The sequence below is a fragment of the Melozone crissalis genome, unplaced genomic scaffold (assembly GCF_028551555.1).
Source record: "Melozone crissalis strain CALT ecotype California unplaced genomic scaffold, PUWL_Pcris_2 ptg000042l_1, whole genome shotgun sequence".
Lineage (NCBI taxonomy): Eukaryota > Metazoa > Chordata > Aves > Passeriformes > Passerellidae > Melozone > Melozone crissalis.
This window is the reverse complement of record NW_026535820.1, coordinates 49,687,234-49,709,170: the sequence shown is the minus strand read 5'-3', so window position 1 is coordinate 49,709,170 and position 21,937 is coordinate 49,687,234. Positions and strand designations below refer to the sequence as shown.

The 21,937-nt window shown below is 34.4% G+C and overlaps 1 protein-coding gene across 1 annotated transcript in view; it reads left to right on the top strand.

Annotated features, from left to right (window-relative positions):
* The window catches only part of CDH9 (cadherin 9), a 97,265-nt gene that overhangs the window by 50,113 nt on the left and 25,215 nt on the right, over positions 1–21,937 (top strand). Inside the window, exon 3 of the mRNA XM_054285241.1 lies at positions 805–1,099. Coding sequence (XP_054141216.1) covers positions 805–1,099 — 295 coding nt within the window. The remainder of the gene's footprint in view (positions 1–804; positions 1,100–21,937) is intronic.

Below are 21,937 nucleotides of genomic sequence, written 5' to 3'. Positions count from 1 at the left end.
AGAGCACTATGTGAGAGTTTCTAGTGCCTGGGCCAGATTCAATGTCTTCTTTTGATTTTGGTTTAACACACTTTTTCATAATGGTGCTGTATGGCAAATCAATCAGTGCCTGCAAGTTCATAGGGACAGAATTATGAACGCTTACAGAGGTTGAGTAGGAAAAGGATTGTTAAAGCCCTCTCTACGCTTTGAACATTTACCTCCTAATGTTCCTGAAAATTATTTCTTCTGTGTGGAGAGATGTAGAAAGAAGGAAGTAATCAGTAGAGGTAAAATGTTCCTTAAAAAAAATAAAATAAGAAAAGAATACAACTAGAAACATAAGTTACTTAAATCAGAACATTTATAGGTGATTTGGTGAAGTTCAGAGTCTCTGATACTTAAAACTCTTTTTTTTTCTATTTTGTTTCAAGGTAACCAACAACCAGTAAATACAAGGCAAGAGTTATTTTACAAATAGATATTTGGGAGTTTTACAGTCCCTATCATTTTCTAAAAGGAGAATTCTGGTAGTTTCTGGTCAGATTGTTAAAAGAAATACAATTTTTTTGTTATAAATTTGTTATTTTAAATAGCATTTCAACATCCTCTACATCCTCCTCTGTCCTTATGGGTTTGTTTGCAGCTATTTTTTGTGTATGAGCCTAAAATTTTCAATTTTTCCAACAGACTGACAGAAGATAACCACTACTGACCCCAATTATAGTCAAGATTGTACAGACTTATTCATATGTGCTGAATTATTTGATCTGTAATAACAATATATATATATTTATAAAATTCTTCTTTTCTACCTCTCTGAAGCTACACACTGACCAAGATAAAGGAGATGGAAATTTAAAATACATATTAACGGGAGATGGGGCTGGCAGTCTGTTCATTATAGATGAAAATACAGGAGATATTCATGCTGCAAAGAAATTGGACAGAGAAGAAAAGTCCCTGTACGTGCTACGTGCCAAGGCTATAGACAGAAAAACTGGAAGACAAGTGGAACCAGAGTCTGAATTTATCATTAAAATCCACGATATCAATGACAATGAACCAAAATTCACCAAGGACATGTACACCGCCAGTATTCCGGAGATGTCTGGAGTTGGTAGGTAAAAGCTCTTTACGTAAAATACAAAAATATTTTATCTGATTGGGAACTTATAAGTAATTTATTATTTGAGACACTTGCTACTAGCTGCTCTGAATATCCATGGAACAATTTATGTTGCCAGCAATGTACCATAAATAATTGATTTCTGCTTTTATTAATTTGTTTCATCTTTATCCCCTTTTTAATCCTTTTTCCATGCTATAAGCTACTCTTTAGTCTTTCAAGCCCACCGAGACCATCAATAAATGCAGCATGTATGGCTGTGTCATCAGTTACTACATAGTTTTGTCACAGCTGACATTATCATTTGCATGAAGAGTATCATCTTTGTATTTTAAGGTCTAATTTATCAAAACTATTTGTACCTTTAGACTGAAACAACTCTAAGTGTGTAAGTATGTAAATCAATCAATACGTCAAAGTGGTGAAAAAATATGTTTTTACTATTTTTCCCCTTCTTTTTTATCAGTATTGATAGTTCTTTTTGGCAGGTTGTTTGTTTGTTTGCTTGCTTATTCATTTTAATATGGACATTTTTATATTATATATTATAATATATTTAGAATATTATTATTATATTTTTCTTTATGGGTAAAAACTTACAACTATTTATAGTTGCTGAAATGAAAAGTAAAAATGTGGAGTTACAGTAGATATGAGAAATACAGGATAACAGGAAAATAATTCTCTGAGTTTTGTTCAAATAAATAAAGTGATAGATAGTATTCATCAGCACATATTCATCAGAGTTATCATGATTACCTAAGTGCTTCACTTTTTTACAGCGGAGACAGTTTCTCTCATAAGATAAGTAAACATAAAATCCCTTGGCTATGGGAAACAACTAACAGAAAATTTTTCAAGAGTTATTTACTTTTCACGATTTACTGTAATGGTTTGCAAAATCAGTCATGAATGATGACATTGTTAAGAGAAAGTAATATAAAATAATCTTGTGATTAATATACATCTTCACATAATAATTCCCAGAAGCTAATATCTCTGAGAGCAGTAGAAGTATAAGAGAACTAGAATTTATTTTATAAAGATGAGTATAAATACTATTTTTATTTATTTTATCAGATAAAATAATTTATAATGTACTTATAAAATAATTTATAATAATATTTTGTAAGCATGAGAAAGGAACAAATACACTACCATGTGCAATGTGAGGAGCCCAAGCATGCTTCTTTTAAAGATATATGGAAAACAGGGTAATCCTTTTCATTCAAAATTTACTTCGCTGATAATCACTGAGAGAAAAATGTTGGCAGATCACCTGTCATATTTAATTTGAAATATATTTTTTATGAAGGGAACTCTATGGGAATAGATAGGGAAAAAAATTATATTCATGTTTAATATTATCACTTAGTCCAACTTTATTAGAGTCAATGGAGAGGCATGAATAAAAGAGATGTGAATATGATCCAGTGCCTTGGCACTGCCTGAGAAATACTAAGTCTATGAAATGTTTATATTTGATGGAGAGGATGACAGCATAAGTACCATAATGTACTTTAAGCTGGGAGATTGTCCATAAAAGACACAAGAAAAGGTGAGTTTTACTTTGAAAAAGAATTTCCTTAAGAAAAAGAATATAAACGTCAAAAATGTCCTCTAGGTTCTAATATGAAGACAAAATAACGGAACTGGGTTACTCTTCCTCTGCTTGGTTGACATTTAATTGGCATTTAGGAATGTAAAAAACACTGTAATGGGATGCTTTAGCTTTTGAATTTGAATAAATAAAAGTAGTTTTGTATTTTTTTAAAGCGGAGTAGAATAAGAACCCAAATCCAAACCAGTCCATTCTAGAAATAGATATTCTATATTTCTGAATTTCAGTCATAGGAATGCTAATTCAAGAGTCAGGATGTACATACAGACGTAAAGAAGACTACACACACATATATATTTCTACTTGGAATCCCTTTTGTACAATTTTTTTGGAAAAAAAATCAACTTAACTAAAAGCCTAAAAGTTAAAGTTTTTAAAGTAGTAGCCCCTAACATTTTACTTGCTTCTCTCCTGTAGAATTTAAAGTATAATTTGATGTTGGAGTGTTGTGTAAAACAAGTCATAGAACCACAGTAGCATGGACTTTCCTGAACTGGAAGAGAATCTCAAGCGTCATTGAAGTCCAACTCCTGGCCCTAAGCAGGACACCCCAAGAACACCTTGTTCCTAAAAGCATTGTCCAAATGCTTTTGGACCTCATCAGGCTGGTGCTGTGGCTACTTCCCTGGGGAGCCTGTTCCAGTGCCCAACCACCCTCTGGGTGAAAAAGCCTTTTTTTAATATCAAACCAAAACCTCCCCTGACACAACTTCAGTCCATTCCCTCAGGTCCTGTCCCTGGTAACCAAAGAGAAGAGATCAGTGTCTGGCCCTCCTCTTCCTCTCACAAGGAAGTTGTAACTGCAATGGGTCCCCTCTGTGTCCTCTTGTCCAGCCTGAGCAGAACAAGTGGGTTCAGCCATTCCTCATGCAGCTTTCCCTCAAGGCCCTTCTCCGTCTTTGCTGCCCTCATTTGGATGCTCTCTAATAGACACCTTCTCTTTCTTTTCTCTTTTCTCTTTTCTCTTTTCTCTTTTCTCTTTTCTCTTTTCTCTTTTTTCTCTTTTCTCTTTTCTCTTTTCTCTTTTCTCTTTTTCCTTTCCTTTCCTTTCCTTTCCTTTCCTTTCCTTTCCTTTCCTTTCTTTTCCCTGGAGATGCTGTGCCTCATGCACCCTCCTGACATGGCTGGCCCTCCTGGCTGCCCTGTCATGAAGTAAGAGAAAAAATAAAAATTGTTGATTGAGCAATACATATTAGGGCTATTGCTGCCTTGAAAGTAATACATCTCAAAAAAGTGAGAACATATAATATGAATATAAAGAGAAAGAAAGAGAGAAAGAAAGAAAGAAAGAAAGAAAGAAAGAAAGAAAGAAAGAAAGAAAGAAAGAAAGAAAGAAAGAAAGAAAGAGAGAAGGAAAGAAAGAAAGAAAGAAAGAAAGAAAGAAAGAAAGAAAGAAAGAAAGAAAGAAAGAAAGAAAGAAAGAAAATTACATTTCAAAAACCAGAAGAGTCCAGAATAAAAAGTACATGCTTTTTAATTCTATATTTTCCTCTATAACAAATGGATGAAAATAAGAATAATATAATAAAATAAAGAATCTGCAGAAGAGAGTGATAATTTTTATTAGGACTAACTGAAATGAAAAAGTCAAAGTACTTCTGCATTACCTACATAAACATTGGAAATTATGAGGGACATTTTTAGACTTCATATGGACATTCTTACATAACTATTCAGTGAAGTTTTCTGACTGAAAATCACTATATGATTATACTATACACACTATAAGGAATAGATACACTCATGAAAAGCAGGTTAAAAATTTGCAGGAAAATTCCAGTTTCTTTAAACTTTTTGTCTCTTCCCAATTTTCTGTCTCAAACCAAATTTTTTTTCTTAACTATTATATTTATTATGTTTGCCAAGTCCAACAAACATGACAGCAGATGTTTATGAAAGCCCAGGGAAATGTCACTTAGATTGAGAAATTGAAGAGGAATCATCTCTAGCAATGTTTCCAGCTGTGTGTATATCTGTTATTCAAATTGCAATCATACTGTGTACCTCTCAGTGTGTTACTGACTGTTTCTTGGAATAACTATGTCTAGAGCACACAAGGGAAAATGGTAAGTCAACACCTCTGACAGAATGTGTGATTTTCAGTACCAATAAGCAAACTGCCATCATGTTTAACTAGTTTGATAGTAAGAAGAGTGAAAGCATAACGTGGATTTTCAGCACAACCTAGTCAAGCCCTGGGGAAATATGAATGCTTATTTGTGCACTTGTTTGTGCAGCCATCAAGTTATATATAAATTAGCCCTGCTACGCCTAAATAGGATCCAATCCAACAGTGTGGTGGGTAAACCTAAAATGCTGTGTAGCAAAGTTAGTACTGGGAGTAATCAAGACCACTGAAGTGAGCTGACTGCAGAGTCATTTCAGATAAATTTTATAGAAATTATCATATTAAACTGATATTGACTTCAAAAGTTGAATGAGAAAGTTAGTTTAAAGCATTCTAAAACTCAATAACATGGAATTTCTCATTAAAATCATCTGCTGTACTGAAGTGCTAAAGTATAACAAGTAGCTATATTTTTGAACAATACTAGAGTGGACTGGAAGAATCCTGTTAATCATGTTAGATTTAGTAAATTGATTAAATAAAATATAATTTCAAAAAATGAGAAAACGAGGCTAGGAAGACCCATAAAGGTTAATCAAAACGTAATAAAAGAAGAAAATTTTAAAAAGAGGTTGAAAATTTTAAACCGATAAAATGCCAAAGTTCTACGGTATAGCCTTGGTCTCAATGAAGAATTGGTGGATTTCAAACATGACCTAGTCTGAACTACCTATCCAAATCCCCCAATACTTCAGAAAAATTAAATATATATTATGCATCATGAATATTGTTTTTATTTTCACTTCATGTAGAATGAAAAATACAGCTTTAATCACACTTGAAATCTCCTCTTTTCATTTTCAAGGCTTACATGAGCATAAGATCATTCCAAGTATTTTTCCAAGCGAAACATTGCTAAAAATCCCTAAAAAAAAGCCAATCAAAAGAAACACCACACCTCACTGAGTAAACCACTTTTCTCAGGCTATAAGTAAAGTTATTAGGAACTTTTTGACAATGGAAGTTAACAGTGAGATTCCTATGTATTTAATCCCTTTTGGCACCCAGATCAATATTATTACATCCCTCTGTACCTGCTTTGCTAATTTTAATGAGTAAGGTTTACCAGTTTTATCTCATTAAGATTCTTTAGCATGCCACTGATGAGTATTTCACAACGAATTTTTAATCTTTGCATGAGGAAAAGGGACAATGCCTAATTTAGTTTACCAGTCATTTCTTTAAAATGCTACTTACTATCTAAATTTATAGATGAAAGACACCCATAGTTCAAAGACACCTAACATATTTTAAGATTTCTACACAGGAGGATTTCTACACCGCATAGAACATTTTAAATGGTTAAATTTAGAGCATGCAATTTTTCCATTATATCACTTTTATTGAAAATAATGAGAATACAAGATTTTTTTCTTTAGCTAGTCAGTGGGGTTTGTTAGAAGTATGTTATGTACAAAATATAAATATGGCTATTTTCAACTGAGGTGTAGAGGATTGTAGCAAGACTAAACACTTCTTGTATTGAAGCTATTCTAAATAAAATATATAAATAAAATGTATATGTAAAAGACATACGCATGAATAAAAAGGGAGATGAGCATGCAGTAAAACCCATCGGGTAATATGCATTAACATTGCCCTTCTTACTACTTTGCTGTTGTCTTTGAGTACATTAGTATATCCTGAAACACCAATAATGCAATGATTATCTTAAAAGTTCCATTATCATTGTTCAATATTTCTATAGTATCTCTTGGGAATCTAAAATCATCATGACTACTACTTCATTTAAGTAAGACTGTGCTCCCTTCTGATATTATTTTTAGTTATACCATGTTTTCAGCATCACATAATCTCAAGTGTATTTCTCAAGAACAGTTTGTTATTTTGTATAGGAAGCTCTTAGAAGAAGAAGTAGGACTTATGGTTAAAAAAGTTTAAAAAAAGAGGAAAGGAAGAAAATGAACCAAATGTGGTAACCATCACATTTTCTATTTTTGAATTTGCTTATGTCAGTAACCATTAATCTACAGATGTGTAAAAACAACTAAAGAGAAGCAGCTCTCATCTTTCAAGTTTCAGCAGGAAATATTTATATTTTCTCTTTTGCATATTTTCCCCAGTTTCAGATATTTATAAAAAGAAGCTGTGAATGACTGTGTTGGCTTTGACACAAGCTTAAAAAACTAGTTTGTTAACTTGCAAAACTTCAGAATTCTAATTGTTAATGTACATTCTATTTTAAAATGAATTATTGAGTTAGCTTTAAGAGAAAGATATATTTCAAATAAATATTTCATCCACAACTTCATATTTAACAAGGTAGAATTAGAATTCCTTTTAGTCAAACTAAGCATGATGACAGACATTCTGTAACTAGAATACTTTCAATATTTCTTTTTGCATTAGCCACTATAACTAAAGAATTTCAAAACCTTTTTAAATGTCAGAACCTTTTTTAAATGCAGAATTTTTATCCTAATTTCTTTCTTATTTTCATGCACTAAAATTTATTTGCTATGAAATAAATAAAAATATAGAAAATAAGATTTCAATATCTAGCAACGTTTTCTTAAGCCATCAAGGTAAAAAGTCAAAATCCTCTTTTTATTAAGTAGTCAAAATCATAAATCTTTCCAGAATATTTTCAAAGAATTTTGTAGCATTTGGGTTTTTTCTTTTACTTTTGGATATGAAGTCTGTTAAGGACATAAATAATATTTTATTAGGAAAATATATAGAAGTATTTAAAAGTATTTTGCATTTGGCATGAGGCAGAATTCTAAAAGAGTAGTATGAATGGATGCTTTAAAACTTCATATTTCTAATGTTCAAAAGAAAACCACTAGAACACCAAAAGAGTCTTATTTAGATCATTATTAAATTCTTCTATTCATTGTCTACACATTTAGCTACGTGTATAATATGGACAGCATCTTCCTGGCAAAAAGGATGTCTTGAAGGAACCAATTACAGCTCTTGTACTGTAAGCAGGTCATTTTGAGTTTGTACAGCTCCACTGATTTCAAGCTGGATGTTACAGAGGTGTTAGGATTTTCCCGTATGTTGTTCATTCCACAATCAATGTATATAATTTCTATAAAATTTAAATATCTATCTAAAACTGTTATTATTCTTTGTTACGGACTGAAGATAAAATAAACACCTAAAATACAATATAGGTAATCACATTTAAACTTGATATGTATGTATTGTGTATATCATGGAATCACAGAACAGCTTGGGTTGGAAGCGACCCTAAAGGTATCTAGGCCCCTGCCATGGACAGGGACATCTTCCACTAAACCAGGTTGCTCAGACGTCTATCCAATCCAGCCTTGAATACTTACAAAAATGAGATTACCTCTCTGGGCATCCTGTTTCAGTTCCTCACCATCCTCAAACTAAAGAATTTCTTCCTAATATGCAATCTAAATCTACACTTTTTCAGTTTAAAATCATTCCCCCTTTTCCTGTCGCTACAGACTTGTGAATAGTCTCTCTCCTTCTTTCTTACTGGGTCCCTCCAGGCATTGGAAGGCTGCAATCAGATAGCCCTGAAGCCTTCTCTTCTCCAGGCTAAACAATTCCAATTCTCTCAGCCTTTCCCCACCGGAAATGGGCTCCATCGCTCTTATCTTTTTCATGGCCTGCTCTGGACTTGCTCCAACCGGTCAATGTTGTTCCTGTTCTGGAGTTTCAGAGATCCCCATGCACCATTACAGATGGTCTCTCACCCTGCTGGCCAAGATACTTTTGATGCAGACCAGAACGTGTTTGGCTTTCTGTGAGTGTACATTGCTGGGCTGTGTCCAGTCTCTCATCCACGAGCACCCTCAAGTCCTTCTCAGCAGGGCTGCTCAATCTGTTCGTGCCTCAGCCTGTGTTGATGTGGGGCATTGCCCGGACCCAGGTGCAGCCCCTTGCACTTAGTCTTGTTAATCCTCATGAGATTCCTGTGGTCACAGTTCTCAAGCTTGTCCAGATCCCTCTGGATGCCATCCTGTCCTTCAGATGCGTCAATCACATTACTCACTTGGAGTCACATACAAGTTTGCTGAGGTTATTACCCTTGAGCCCTTGGTCTATGTCATTAATTAAGACACTAAATGACACTGGCCCCAGTAGAAACTCCAGTGAGACACTGCTTGTAACTGATGTCCATTGGAGCACTGAGGCATTGACAGCTACACACTGGATGCGTCTGTCCAACCAATTCATTACAGACCTAACAGTTCACCTATCAAATCCCTCTCTCTGCAATTTGGGAAAAAAATGTTGTGGGGGACCATGTCAAAGGCTTTACAGAAGCCCAGATATAAAACTCCTGTAACATTGTGAAGATTTCAAATAATTCACAACTTTAAAGTTTACAGAACATTTTAACATTGCAGATAAGTTCTCAAGCTACAGAAAAATAAGTGGCACTCTTTTTCTCCTTTTTGGTCTCTCTGTTCTCTCCCAGGTATGATCTCTTATATTTTTGCCACTGTCCTCTGAACCCAGAAGAAGAAAGTTTAAGGAGACAAATCATCATAAAGATGAATTTTTCAAGATCAATATTCCCTTTCTATTACTTCTGTTCCCGGCTTCAAATAACATGAGGTTAGATGCTAGAGCTAGTGTTAGGGAAGTATCAGGAATACGCAAAATATAGCAGGTAAAAGCAGGTGAGACTCTTTCATCCAGCAATGTCTAACTTCAGCTAAATAATTGCTTGACATGTCCTTTTTTCTTCAGCGACTAAATCCTTCTAACCTAAACAGGATTCCCCACTTTCTTTCTTTTTTTTTTCTTTTCTTTTGAGATGGGGACAAGTTTGATTTCTTATTAAGACATCACAAATCTGAGGCAGCACATTGGGAAAACCAGAACCATTGAGTCACCTGCTATGAGTAACAGCTGCCTCTTGGTGCTACAAGAAATTGGGGTTTCTTAAAAGTGCTCTCAGCAAGGGAAAGTAACTAGTGTTTGCTGCTAACACAGGAAGGTATAAACAATTTTTCTATTTCTGTCCTGTGAGAACTGTGCCGCTGTCAACGCACTGTCAGTCTGTGACCTCTGAGCTCCCTTAGACCTCCACCTGCTGACCTTTCACAGGTCTAAAATATTTTTCATAGGAAGAAAGAAGGTGCCAGAAGTTCAAATGCAGCAATTAGTAAGCAGGATGGGTGACTTTTATAGCACTATATGGGACTTTAGGATTCATCAGCTAATTGGTCTAAATTTTGGAGATGCAGTTTTAAGCTGACTACAAACTCATTGAAACTCAATTTTCTTCTACTTCATAGAAGAACAGAACAGCTCCACTCCATAGATTTGCCACAATAAGCTCAGCTACTGCAGCAATGGACATTGAAGTGTCCATTGGAATAGCCTTGGAATGACAGTCATCTTGCCAAATGGAATGTTCAGGCCCAGGTTGTGTTAAATGTGCCTCCCCTTTCTATCTCTTTGAAATGACTCATTGCAAAACTATTTGCCTGGCTACATTATTGCAACAAATGTATTATTTCCCATTATCTGTGTACATTGAAAGCAAAACAAAATGAAAAAAAAGACAAAAAACAGTAAACACCTTCCTACCCCAAAACAGAGGCCTGTGCATCTCTAAATCAGAGCTTGAAACAAGCATTAAAAGTTCTCCTCTCATACCTACATTAAGTACTTTTTGATGCATTCATTTTCCTTTTATTTCATTAGAATTTGAGCTACAACACCAAAATCTGTGAGCATAATGCTCCCGGATTCTTCATATCAGCACTTTTGCTTACAGTGCAGGAAAATACAATGGGATATGATCTGCCTGAACAGAGATGCTGTCCCTCTGACTGCATGTTAAATCCTTTCATCTTTCATGGCTTCACATCTGAAAACCAAAATTATCACTTACATTCTGAACCAGCATGTTGCCTCAGCCATGAGGCAATTAAAATTTAAACCTCTTGATACACCCTTCTATACATCCTGTGATATAAACATGTTACTATGCACAACCATGCGCAACGTGTTTTGAGAGCCACAGTAAATGGAATTCCTATGCACAACGCCAGTTTACAGGTACCTAATTTATTCCCCTATGAGTCTTTGAAGCTGCCAACCACCAAATAGTTTTCCTTGTTTCAAGACATGCTGCAGAATAAGGCTTGCAGTGAGACCCTTCTCACGTTTATGGGACCATATTGAAGCCTGCAGCAAGTGAACTGCTGGTAATAAGGACTGGAATAGCTGGCACTAATTAACAGTACCAATATTAGGAACCCCTGTGTCTTTTTCAGAAGGAACATGTCAAACAGAGGCATATGTGTGTTATAGCCTTCATTACAACTAAAATATGCCAAACATTAAATTAAACAGCTTAGTATTGGACAGATTATGCGTTAAAAGTGCTAACATTAGTGTCACTGTTTATATCAAGCTAATGCACAGTTCTTTTCTGAAACCATGTAATTATGTTCTTTTATGTGCACTTTTAGGTGTCTGAGAAAACTGCTTTAGGTATCTGAAAAAAACTCTTTTCTTCATTTAAATGGTTTTTGGGAATGGGATTTCTCAAGTGTTTTTGTAGTTGTATGGGAAGGCTGGTTACACAGATCTAAGTAAGGAATTGCAATTAACTACATAAAAGGCAAATGTGTTTGATTTTCTTTCATATGTAGCCATAAAAGAGATTTTTCAAATTATATTGAGAAGTATATTTTTTTTAAATATTATTGTTTGTTAAATTAAACCCCATCTGGGATGCTTACTTAATCTAATCTATTGAATGCAGAATATTTTCAGGTTTTTATTAAAAAACGACAGCTTTCTGAATGCCTGATGCACCTCAGTTGCTAACATTATGCAGCTGAGTGTAAAGTTGAGGATTTGTTTTTAATCACACTAACACCTGCAAGCATCTATTTTGAAACTAAAACATTTAGTCATTTCCATTGTTCTGTTTTGTTTTTTTTTTCCTTACCAGATTTCTGTGTAACTTCTAGGAATCTCTAAAATATATAAATAAAATACAATGGATCATATTTGGGTTCGAAATATAACACTTTTTTTTTTCAAATTAATATAAATTACTTAATTTTCACACAGAGAGAACACACATAAAGATGTTTTGCATAATTTTCAGTCTTCCAAAGAGATTGCAGTCCTATCAAACAGATAAATGTCTCACAAAACAAAAGCCTAGATGCCAAAGCCTTCATTTATCCTGTATACCTTTTTTTGTGAGCTATCTTACTCCACCTTAATTCTCAATTTTAGTAGGTTTACTGGGAAGTTAAAGCTTTACCTCATGTAAATCTGGACAATTTGTACTATTTCAATTAAAAATTATTTAGCTGCACAATTCCAGCAGCCTAAGAGTAGAAAACAAAGGGAAAGAACATTACCTAACCCCAAGAAGTCCACTATTCACCTTAATAGATATGATAGAATATCTGTCCATAATGGATACAAAATTATTAAATAAAGAAATGTCTCACTTAAAATGTGCCTATATATACAAATATATATATATATATACACTAGATACATATGTTTTAATATATTACATAAATATGATTTTTTTCAATTAAATCATTAAAATAGTTATGATAATTTATTTGAAGTTTATAGCAACACAGAAGATGAATTATAGGAAGGAATTATAGGATGAATTATAGTTACATGTGTGCTTTTCTTCATTCAATTAATACTTCAGCTTGAATTCTGTTATAAAACAGCATTTTTCCTTCTTACCAACCCTATAGTCATTCTGGAAATTTTCTGCACCATACACAGAATTCAGAGTGTCAAAAAAATGAAGGTAAGAAAAGTGTTATCCTGGACTCTATTGTCTGACTTCTGCTTATTTGAAAAGTGCTTGATATTATTCCCACTGTTACTCATATTTTAGTAAGCATGAGAATAAATAGGTTGCAGCATTTCTCATGTATTTTTCTCAATATATTGCAAAATGTACATCTGCAAGTTTCCACAGTGCCAGAAATCCTGATTCTCACATTTATTCAATTTTGTACTACCTTACCAGATGCTTCAGAACACTTTCCAGAGTAATTTTTTCCTACAACCTCATAGATGTGTAACCCTGTAATATTAACATCAGGAATGATTAAGATCTGTACAAGTATAATTTTTATTCCTTATAAAAGTTTTCCATATCTTCATATTCAAAATACATTGCTCACAGCTAATTGGAGATTAAAAGTAAACAACCGTCTGCACCAATCCAGAACAATGCAATCTAACTTAATATTCCCAAAGTATGTACATGTTTGAATATCTCACATTTAACTGCCAATGAACTCCAAATTCTCATCAACGCTTCCTGCCAGAAAGGCAGCTCAATAGCAATTATTTCATTCTTGTCCAAGACCAATGATAAGTAACCTGTGATAAATTAGTCTATGTACACAGTAAAAAAAATTTGAAAGCTTTATTTCCCCATAAAGTCAAAATATGTCACATTCGTGAAAAGAAATTACCACACACCTAAAGGGTAGCCACCTTTTTAGCTCATAGATGTGGTTTAGGGGAGAGGAAGGTTAAAAAATATTTTCTTTCATGGTCCAGAAGACTGATACTTACTGACTTCATGACTACAATTTTAAAAGACACCTTGGCTATCAGGAAGGTGTATCTACCTGAGGAAAATAAACAAACTGTTTAAATGAAGATGTCAAATTAATTTTCAGTGAGTCTTAATCACCACAGTGTCTAAGCATTTTCAAGTTGTCTCAGGCATTTTTAGGAGCAAGTAACTTGTAGTCAGCGCCTTTAATTTTTCCTTCATGTCCATCTGTAAGATATGTGCAAATGAGATTGTCCCAATGATTACTGTGGGAGGAGTCTTGCACTAAATCACCAATGAATTTCCAATTGATTTGCAGACATAGTGAAAATTCAACTGTCTTTAGCAGAGCACTTTTGTCTTTGAATCATTTGACACATTATACTTAAGGCATTTGAACACTTTTGAAGGTAAATGAAGTGCCTAGTGACAATAAGGGCAAAATCTCTTGGTTAATATTCTAGACATCTAATATCTCTCTCTACTTAATATTCTAGACATATACCTACGCCAATACACCCACACAGATATATTTATATATAGTTACATCTGTATTTACTTGTATATACACACATGCACACTCTAGAAGTGCTCTGCTTTGTGTGAAAATAGTACTCTAATAAATGTACCTTTAAAAAGAAAATAATTTATATAATCCTGGAATTTATTATTTTGCTTTGTTTTAGACTCAATGTCTCCTCAAATATACAGGTATTTATTGTTATTTGAACAGACAATATCCAGAGTATCTTAACATTACAGAAGCAAGAGATTTTAATGAATCACATATTATAAACTAATGTAAATTTAGGGCTGCCATAATACTTCATTGACTGCATTTTTATGGAAAATGCTGCTTTCCAAAGCTGTATTACTGTTTAAAGAGACAAACTTTATCACTACCCATAAAGGTGTTCCAATAGATGACAAAAATGATACCAAGTAACATAAAGATGAGGCCAGCCTGTCATCATAAAAATTATGTTCTTGCTCACGGTCATAATAGAGATTCACATGTGGCTTTTAACTGCACCTGTTTGCAGATCTGGCAAAAATACAAACTCTGTAAAGGTTCCCATTAGAGAGTATTAGAGAGTAATTTCCAAAATGCAAATGAGAGTAAGATTCTAGTTCTCATTCATAGATAGAAAGTCAAAAACTCATAGAGATACATAAGCTGAGCTTAAAAAAGGAGCAAATGAAAAATAAGTGCAGAAAGTTACCTTGTTCCTTCTCAAAAAAAATTCATGACTTTTAGTGTTGCATTGCAAAATACAAAACAGTACAGGCATGTACCTTAGAACTGAAACTTTGAAAATTGTTTCTTTTAAGCTTGCTTTTTTCTTTCTTTTTTTAGTTTTTAGAGTAATGACTTAATCATCGAAATATTATTTCTTCACTTCTCTTAGCTTCCTTCATTCATGTAGTACAGCTTTAAGATGTTCTCTGCTTTGCCCTTTTCTCAAAAGCAGTTGTGGTCTTCCAAACAATTTCTAAAGATCTTACTTAAAACCTTACAAATAAAACTAAACCCTTCTTTGAAACTATTGGCTAGGAGTAGGGATTTTTAACCAAGAGGTAAGTGTGCTGCAGCCTTTATGAACTACTTCTTCTCTTAATAGGATCAACAGGGTGAACTCTTCCTATGTTTAATCATAAAAGGAGCAGAATGTTGTTTCTCTCTTTTGGAGTATTCCAGAAATTAAGATGGGGCATGGGGTGAAAATTGCCTCTCTCATCTTCCAAAAGGAAACAAGCTGTGGAGCTGTTGTGATTGACCTGCCATGGAGGGCAGCTGCCAGGTCGTACAGGTGGCTTATTTCCACATTCCCTGTGGGCAGATTAGGAGTAATCAGGGTGATCTATGGCCATATTACAGCATTACTTGTGGCTCCTTCAACATGTCAGTTTCATTAGCAACTACTTCTAGCTGGATCAACCCCTCTGTATCCCTCTGTATCTGTACATACAACAGCTTCAGACCCAGAAACATATTACCAGGGAATTTCACCATTATTTTGAATTGGAATTTTGAGGATAATTCTGTGATTAAGTGTTTTAATTGGAATTTGGTGTATTTATAAACATAGACTGTAGACACTTGTTCTGCCTTAAAAAAGGCGTTTTCTAATTGTAAATACGTACAGAGTATTGAACAAAATCAAGATTTCTAAGTTGCAGGTCATTTATTAAGGATGGCAGATAATTTTTTTGCTATACCTATTTAGTCATCAGAAAATGAAATGTAAATGCTAATCTGCATTGACACTTGAAAGAGTCTGACTACTCTTTTCTCTGTTTCATTTCTGCCATTTTATTGCATCAGTTTTACTGTTTCAGAAGTGACTTTATGGTGAGAAGGGGAAAAAAAGAGCTTCACAAAAGAATAAACTTGTACAGAATTGTTCACTCGCCAGTCCTTCAGATTATTCCTCATTCTTTTTACTGTTTCCCACTTGTTATTGCATCCATAGTGCTTTTCAAATTCTCATGCAGGGCATCTGATGCACTTCACAGTTACAATTACTGCCAAAGGAAAACTAAAGTTACTGTATCAAGGTATCAAACAGCAGGAGGGTCAGTGCTGGAGACTTTGTTCGGCTTTGGCCATTCTTTCCTAGTTCAGTTTCTGACATTATCTTACAATGGTATATGTATTTTATTCACCAGTAAATGCAGGCAGATTATAGACAGAGCAGTTTAGTCACATTACATCTCTCTGTGTGGTGAGACAATCCCTAGTGCTTGGTTCCTGCTCTAATGCATGCTCTCATAACACAATCTAAAATGGGGTTTCTTTCTGTCATAGGAAAGGATGCAGTAAACAAAACCCCAAACCATCCCAATGCAACACACACAAGAAATTATGAGCATTGTTTCCTCATTTTGTTTACAAAATATAAAGTACTGTTTTGGAAGTAAAGGTGTGCAAAACCAGCATCTTGTATTTCTGAAATGAGTGGTTTGGTCTATATGCTTTTACTGCTATGGACTGAAATGGAGAGGAAAAAGTAGTTCTGATGCAAAGGCAGCACAGCTTGGTTTTTTTAATCTCTCCCAAATTACTTTTAGTCACATTAGCAGGAATTGCAGTGACTCTTTACCTACACCACAGTGGTTCAAAATTTGTGATTCCTGGGTTGGAGGTCACTGTATATCAAAAACAAGGGCAGAGTAACTATGTACAGTAGCTAGTATATCAACTGATTTCTCAATCAAAAACTTTGTGACACAAGATACATGAAAAGAAGACAGCATACTTTCAAGTTAAATTAAGCTTCACCTCATAACTATGCAATAGATTGTTAAAAATTGTTAAACTTGCTAAAATTATTAATTATTTACTGAGTGTCCTCTTTTATGCCATCTTTTACCTCCTCTCTTTTGTCTTCTTACAATATTTCTTCTCAGTATATATGGCTGAACAACATTTTAAAGTCCTTTCTACTTTTCCATTTTAATGTTATTGCTCTTTGGGTCTAGCTCGTCAGGTTACTTACTTGTTCTAAGTTGTTTTTTTTTTTTTTTTTACTTGGTCATGCCCATTTACTCCTGTTCTGCCTTGGATTACGTATCTATTTACCTCTTGAAGTTTACTCCTTTTCTGCTTTTATTTGTTCCTTTCATTTGTACTAAAACTTCTTTCATGCTACCAACCTTCTGGCCTTTTCTGCAGAAAAGGAAGACCAGTCTAGTGAAAGCCCAACTAAATTGTAGTCATGTAAAAAGGAGCAAAGTTTACTTTGTGGTTTGCTATTCTTTCAGCTTTCTAGGTAGATTTGTCTTCTAATCAAAGTATAAGAGTTGTATCTCAACCTTATTTAGTCCTGTCTTTCGTGTAAGAAGTAGTCAGAAGGGATGTCACCCAGCTGATGTGGTAATGAGAGACTTGGTGGCAAGTGCAATGACTCCCTAAACTTTTTAGACTTGGGTTAGTGCCCCATAACTCCTATGCCATTGTTTGTCCAGTTCATTGTCTTGATATCCAGGGAGACCAACCTGCTCTCAAAGACAAAAGTGATTTAAAACCCCTCAAAATTTCTGTAGCTCACTTAAAGTTTCATTCATGTTTTCAGCAGGAGCATCTCCAGGCTACATCTGCATAATCCTTGGAGAGATGTTTTCTGAGCAAATTACATGTCCATTCATCTTCTTTAAGGCTTCTAGGTATACAAAATTTCCAATTTTGCTTCTAGAGGTTTTCCAGAGCTTACCCAAATCTTTTTTGCTGGTAAAAGTAATCCTCTTTTAAAATCTTCCCTCTGTAAATAAACTTGACAAACTGCAGATTGCCATTGTGTTTGAAAGCAGGAAGCAAGCACAAGAGCTTCTCTTTTAGGGAGATAAAGCCCTTCCTGCCTCTCCACTAACCCCAGCTGGTCTTCTATTTCTGAAAATGAAACAGACTTTCTGCACATACATAGGCAAAACTCCTCTGTAAAAGTCAGAACTTTTCAATAATTGCCAGTTTTGACAGCAGTAGACTTAAAAAAGAGTAGAAATGAAGCTGTCTCATAATGCAAAAACATCCTGTTTCAGCATTTTCAGACTGCTTTATTCCCAAACAACATTTTGAATACTTTGTGCTGGCCAAAGAAAGTCTAAGTCTTCTTATTTTTTCTTTGAATCAGAAGTTTGAATTGTTCTGTAATACAAGTTTTATTTTATAAAAAATGTCAGAATTAAAAGGAATTTTGAACTTACAGATTTCCCTTTTGGAAAAAAAAAAAAAAAAAAAAAAAAGACAGAGACCTGATTCTGGATGATATTTAAATCACTGTCATTTTTTTTATCCAACATTCATGGTAGAATCTTGAAGCACACATTACTAACAGCATAATCTGCTCATTTTCTTCTCCCAAGATGGAGAATACTGTTTAAAATGAAGGTTACAGAACAAGTTATCAGTAAAACTAAAATTTTCCAGTAGATGTAGATATATCCTTCTGACTGGCAGAAATGGCAGTAATTCATGTCAGCAAAAAGAGCCAAGTAGGAACAAGAGTTGCATGCTGAACAGCATGATTTCACATGAAAAGATAGCAAAATATGTGCCTGTCTCATCTTGTGGAAGACCTCTTTTCCACTGCAACAATCCTCCTCAAGCTATTTACTTCAGTTTTGCAGTGGACTCTGGTGTCATGCTGGGAGACCTAATTATACCAGAGGGACTCTTTCAAACACTTAAAAGCACAAACAAATGGAGAGCATTTTAAATATAATTCATAAAAGCATTCTCATTTCAAATGTTGTGGATTTTTTTTTTCAAATTCATGACTCACTCTTCATGATTTCTAGTAATCTGTGTTAGTGACTCTCAATTCTGACACTTCCTAGATATGAAGGGATGCTCTTTCTAACTCTAGTAGTTTTCCTTTATGGGTTCTACATTTTTACATGCACTTACGTGAATTTTTATGCATACACAAACACATGCAGAAGCACTCCTTACACAGATTAAGATTTTTCTTCTCTCAGGTTACCTTCAAAGTTTACCGTGTGCATTTTGCTGCCCCTATATTAGGACACCATACATCATGCAACATATATGTTATCGAAGTGCGTAAGTTTCCATTCTCATGACAAAGAGAAAGAGAAGAAAAAGAATGAGAGAAGAAAAGGAAAAAGATAAAAAAGGAAAAGGAAAAGGAAAAGGAAAAGGAAAAGGAAAAGGAAAAGGAAAAGGAATTATGGGCATTGCTCATAATTGCTCTTGAGAACTCTACGATTGCTCTTGAGATTGCTCTTGAGAACTCTGAGATTTAGTTACCATCCTAAAATGGATTAAACTTGCTGGGTTGGATTGGGTTGAAGTGGACTTGGCTTTGCAGAAGATTGATGTTATCACTACTTAGACTGTTATTGCAGTTATTCTCACATTTTCTGCATCATCCTTCACACCAATTTGCTCTGTGGCATGTTTGATCGTGGCGGTCTGCCAGAAGCCCACCCAACTGCTCTCTAACTCCCCTCCTCAGCAAAACTGGGAGAGAAGAGAAAATGGAAAACTCATGAGTTGAAGCAAAGATTGAGTGATTTCTTATCAATTGTCACAAGGCTGAAATCAGACTTCACTTGAAAAATGAATTTTTTGCACATTAAAAATAGAGTTGGATGGTGAGAAACAAAGGTAAACACAGAAATAACTTCCCCCACTGTACTTGTTTCCTTCACTCCTGCTGTATTCATCCAGACGGCCTATTTGTACTTTAAATCAAGCTGATTTCCTCTGACAAATGAGGCAAGAAGCTACTTGTGAGGTAATCTAGAGTATAAATAAATAAATAAATGAACAGATCATGCTGTGGCTACCATTCAAGTGGGGCAAAGATAAGGCCTACTTTTCTTTGATTAAAATTTTTTGCCTCTTTACCAATTATTCCTAATTAATATTTAGTTCCTTTATTTCATTGCCTTTATTTCACTGTCATTTCTGACCCAATAAGCGAAGAGAATTTCTTATCTCATGAAAGAAAGTTGCACAAGTACTGTCTATCATTTGTGAGCATCCTTCTTTTTGACACAGCAGACAAAGAGATTTGGCAAAGAGAGTTAACTTCCTGCTGATATTGATTTTTTTGAGGCTATACTCTTGTTAATAATTTTTCACAGGTGTACAATTATTTTAATAGAAATAAGGAGATTTGTAATACTATCTTTTCACCACACAGAAAGTTTCTGTATTGTTACATCTTCTGTACACTCCTCAGCAACCATAATTATATGGCACTTGAGCCTCAGGAAACAATGACAGACATTCCAATGAGATAAACACAGAAGCCTCCCAAAGACTGCCCTAAGTCCTGTAATAACTGCTCTAAAAAAGAAAAAACCAAAAACTAATTCAAAACAAATTCAACACTTTTTTCTCTTTACCAAAACAGTACACTGGGAAAATAAAAAAAAAGAGCATCAATGTGCATTTTGTTGCTAAGACCATTCTCAAACTTCTGTGTCAGTCCCATGACAGTGCCTAGATCAGGAGGCCACAAAAAAAACCTTTTCTGATTAAGGTATTTTGGTTGGATTTTTGGTGATGGACAGCTAAATTAATCTTGATTTTTAACTTCTAGATTCTACAATATCACACAGTATAAGCAGATAATTCAATTGATTAAGGGTTTTTTATAGGCTTGCAAGAGATATTGACTCTTTCCCTGTTTGCCTTGAGGAGGCAGAGAATTTAACTTGCTTTTCTGAAAACAGATGGGACTAATGGAACTTTACGATTATCAAAGAACTGTCTTGACTTTTTTGTCCAGATGAGCAGTTCTGCTGGGCACTGCTAGTGATTAAAAAGTCCTTAAATATTCACTTCTTTGGGATAACCTTTACAGCTCAACTTGGCACAGAGATGACCTCTAGCTGTTTAACCAAAAAAGTAATCCAGATACCTGATGGCAAAAAATCATCTTCAGAGTCTGATGATTTGTGACAAAGCATTTTTACAACTTTTTTTGTGGTGGTTTGTTGCAGAGAGAGAAGTATTCATCCTCTCTTTACATGCTCTTCAGATAACCTGAAATATTGGTAATTGTTGTCTAGGTAAAAGTGTTATTTGTAAAGCTGTATTATGTACTATGAAAAAATAGTTGCATCTAACAGGACCTGATAATAACATACTGTCACAAATTGGTTTTGATAACTCTGGATTTTTACTTTTCCCAATCCCTGGAATATGCTCAAAAGAAACAGTACAAATGATTCACTACAGTGTCATTAATCACCGGAAAATGAGGGTCTTCTAAATTTATATTCAAGACAGACATTTGCCTGCAAGTTATCTGAGGGAACTTCAATCTAGACAGACTGAAGGTATAGAAAAATAGGAATAGGGAATGATATCAATTAAGTCAACAGTGCTTACTAGAACTTTTCCTTGCAAAGAAAGTGAGATAACAACAAGAAAAAAAAGAAACAAAACTTAAAACAACAACCAAAAAAACCAAACAACCCCTCCCCCCCCAAAAAAATGGCCAAAAACAAGGTAAAGAGCTTCTTCTCAGTCAGCCTTCTTCCCCTGGCAAGGAGTCAAGCACCTTTACACCTCTAGCTATTGGACTGCCTGCATCTATCTAGACATTTGTCAGCTCTAGATTATGTGAGCAAAATGCATTCTGACATATAAGTGCTAAGGAAAAAAACCAAAGCTTGTGAAGGATACCTTTGTGCTTTTATATCTTATAAGAAAGGCTTTACAGAAGCTTTCATTTGCTTCCAACCTATAAACTGCACCAAATGTATTGGCTCAGAGTACTCATAATCCCATATAACCTATATTTTCTTTTTTATGATCACAGGACAAGGGTAAACTATTGTCACATAAAATAAGTGAATGCCAAAAAAACATCAGCAGCATTCAATGTCCTATATTTGCCAAATAACTTTGACCAAGAGAGAAAGAAAGCAAACAAAATCCCACAAATATAATTTCTTACTGCAAAATCAATCTTTTTTTTTTTTTTTTAATAGAACCTCAAAAATCAGTTTAGGATGAGACAAAGTGTTCTATTGAGCCAAAATTCAGACACTTGACATTTGTCATCTGAGCAG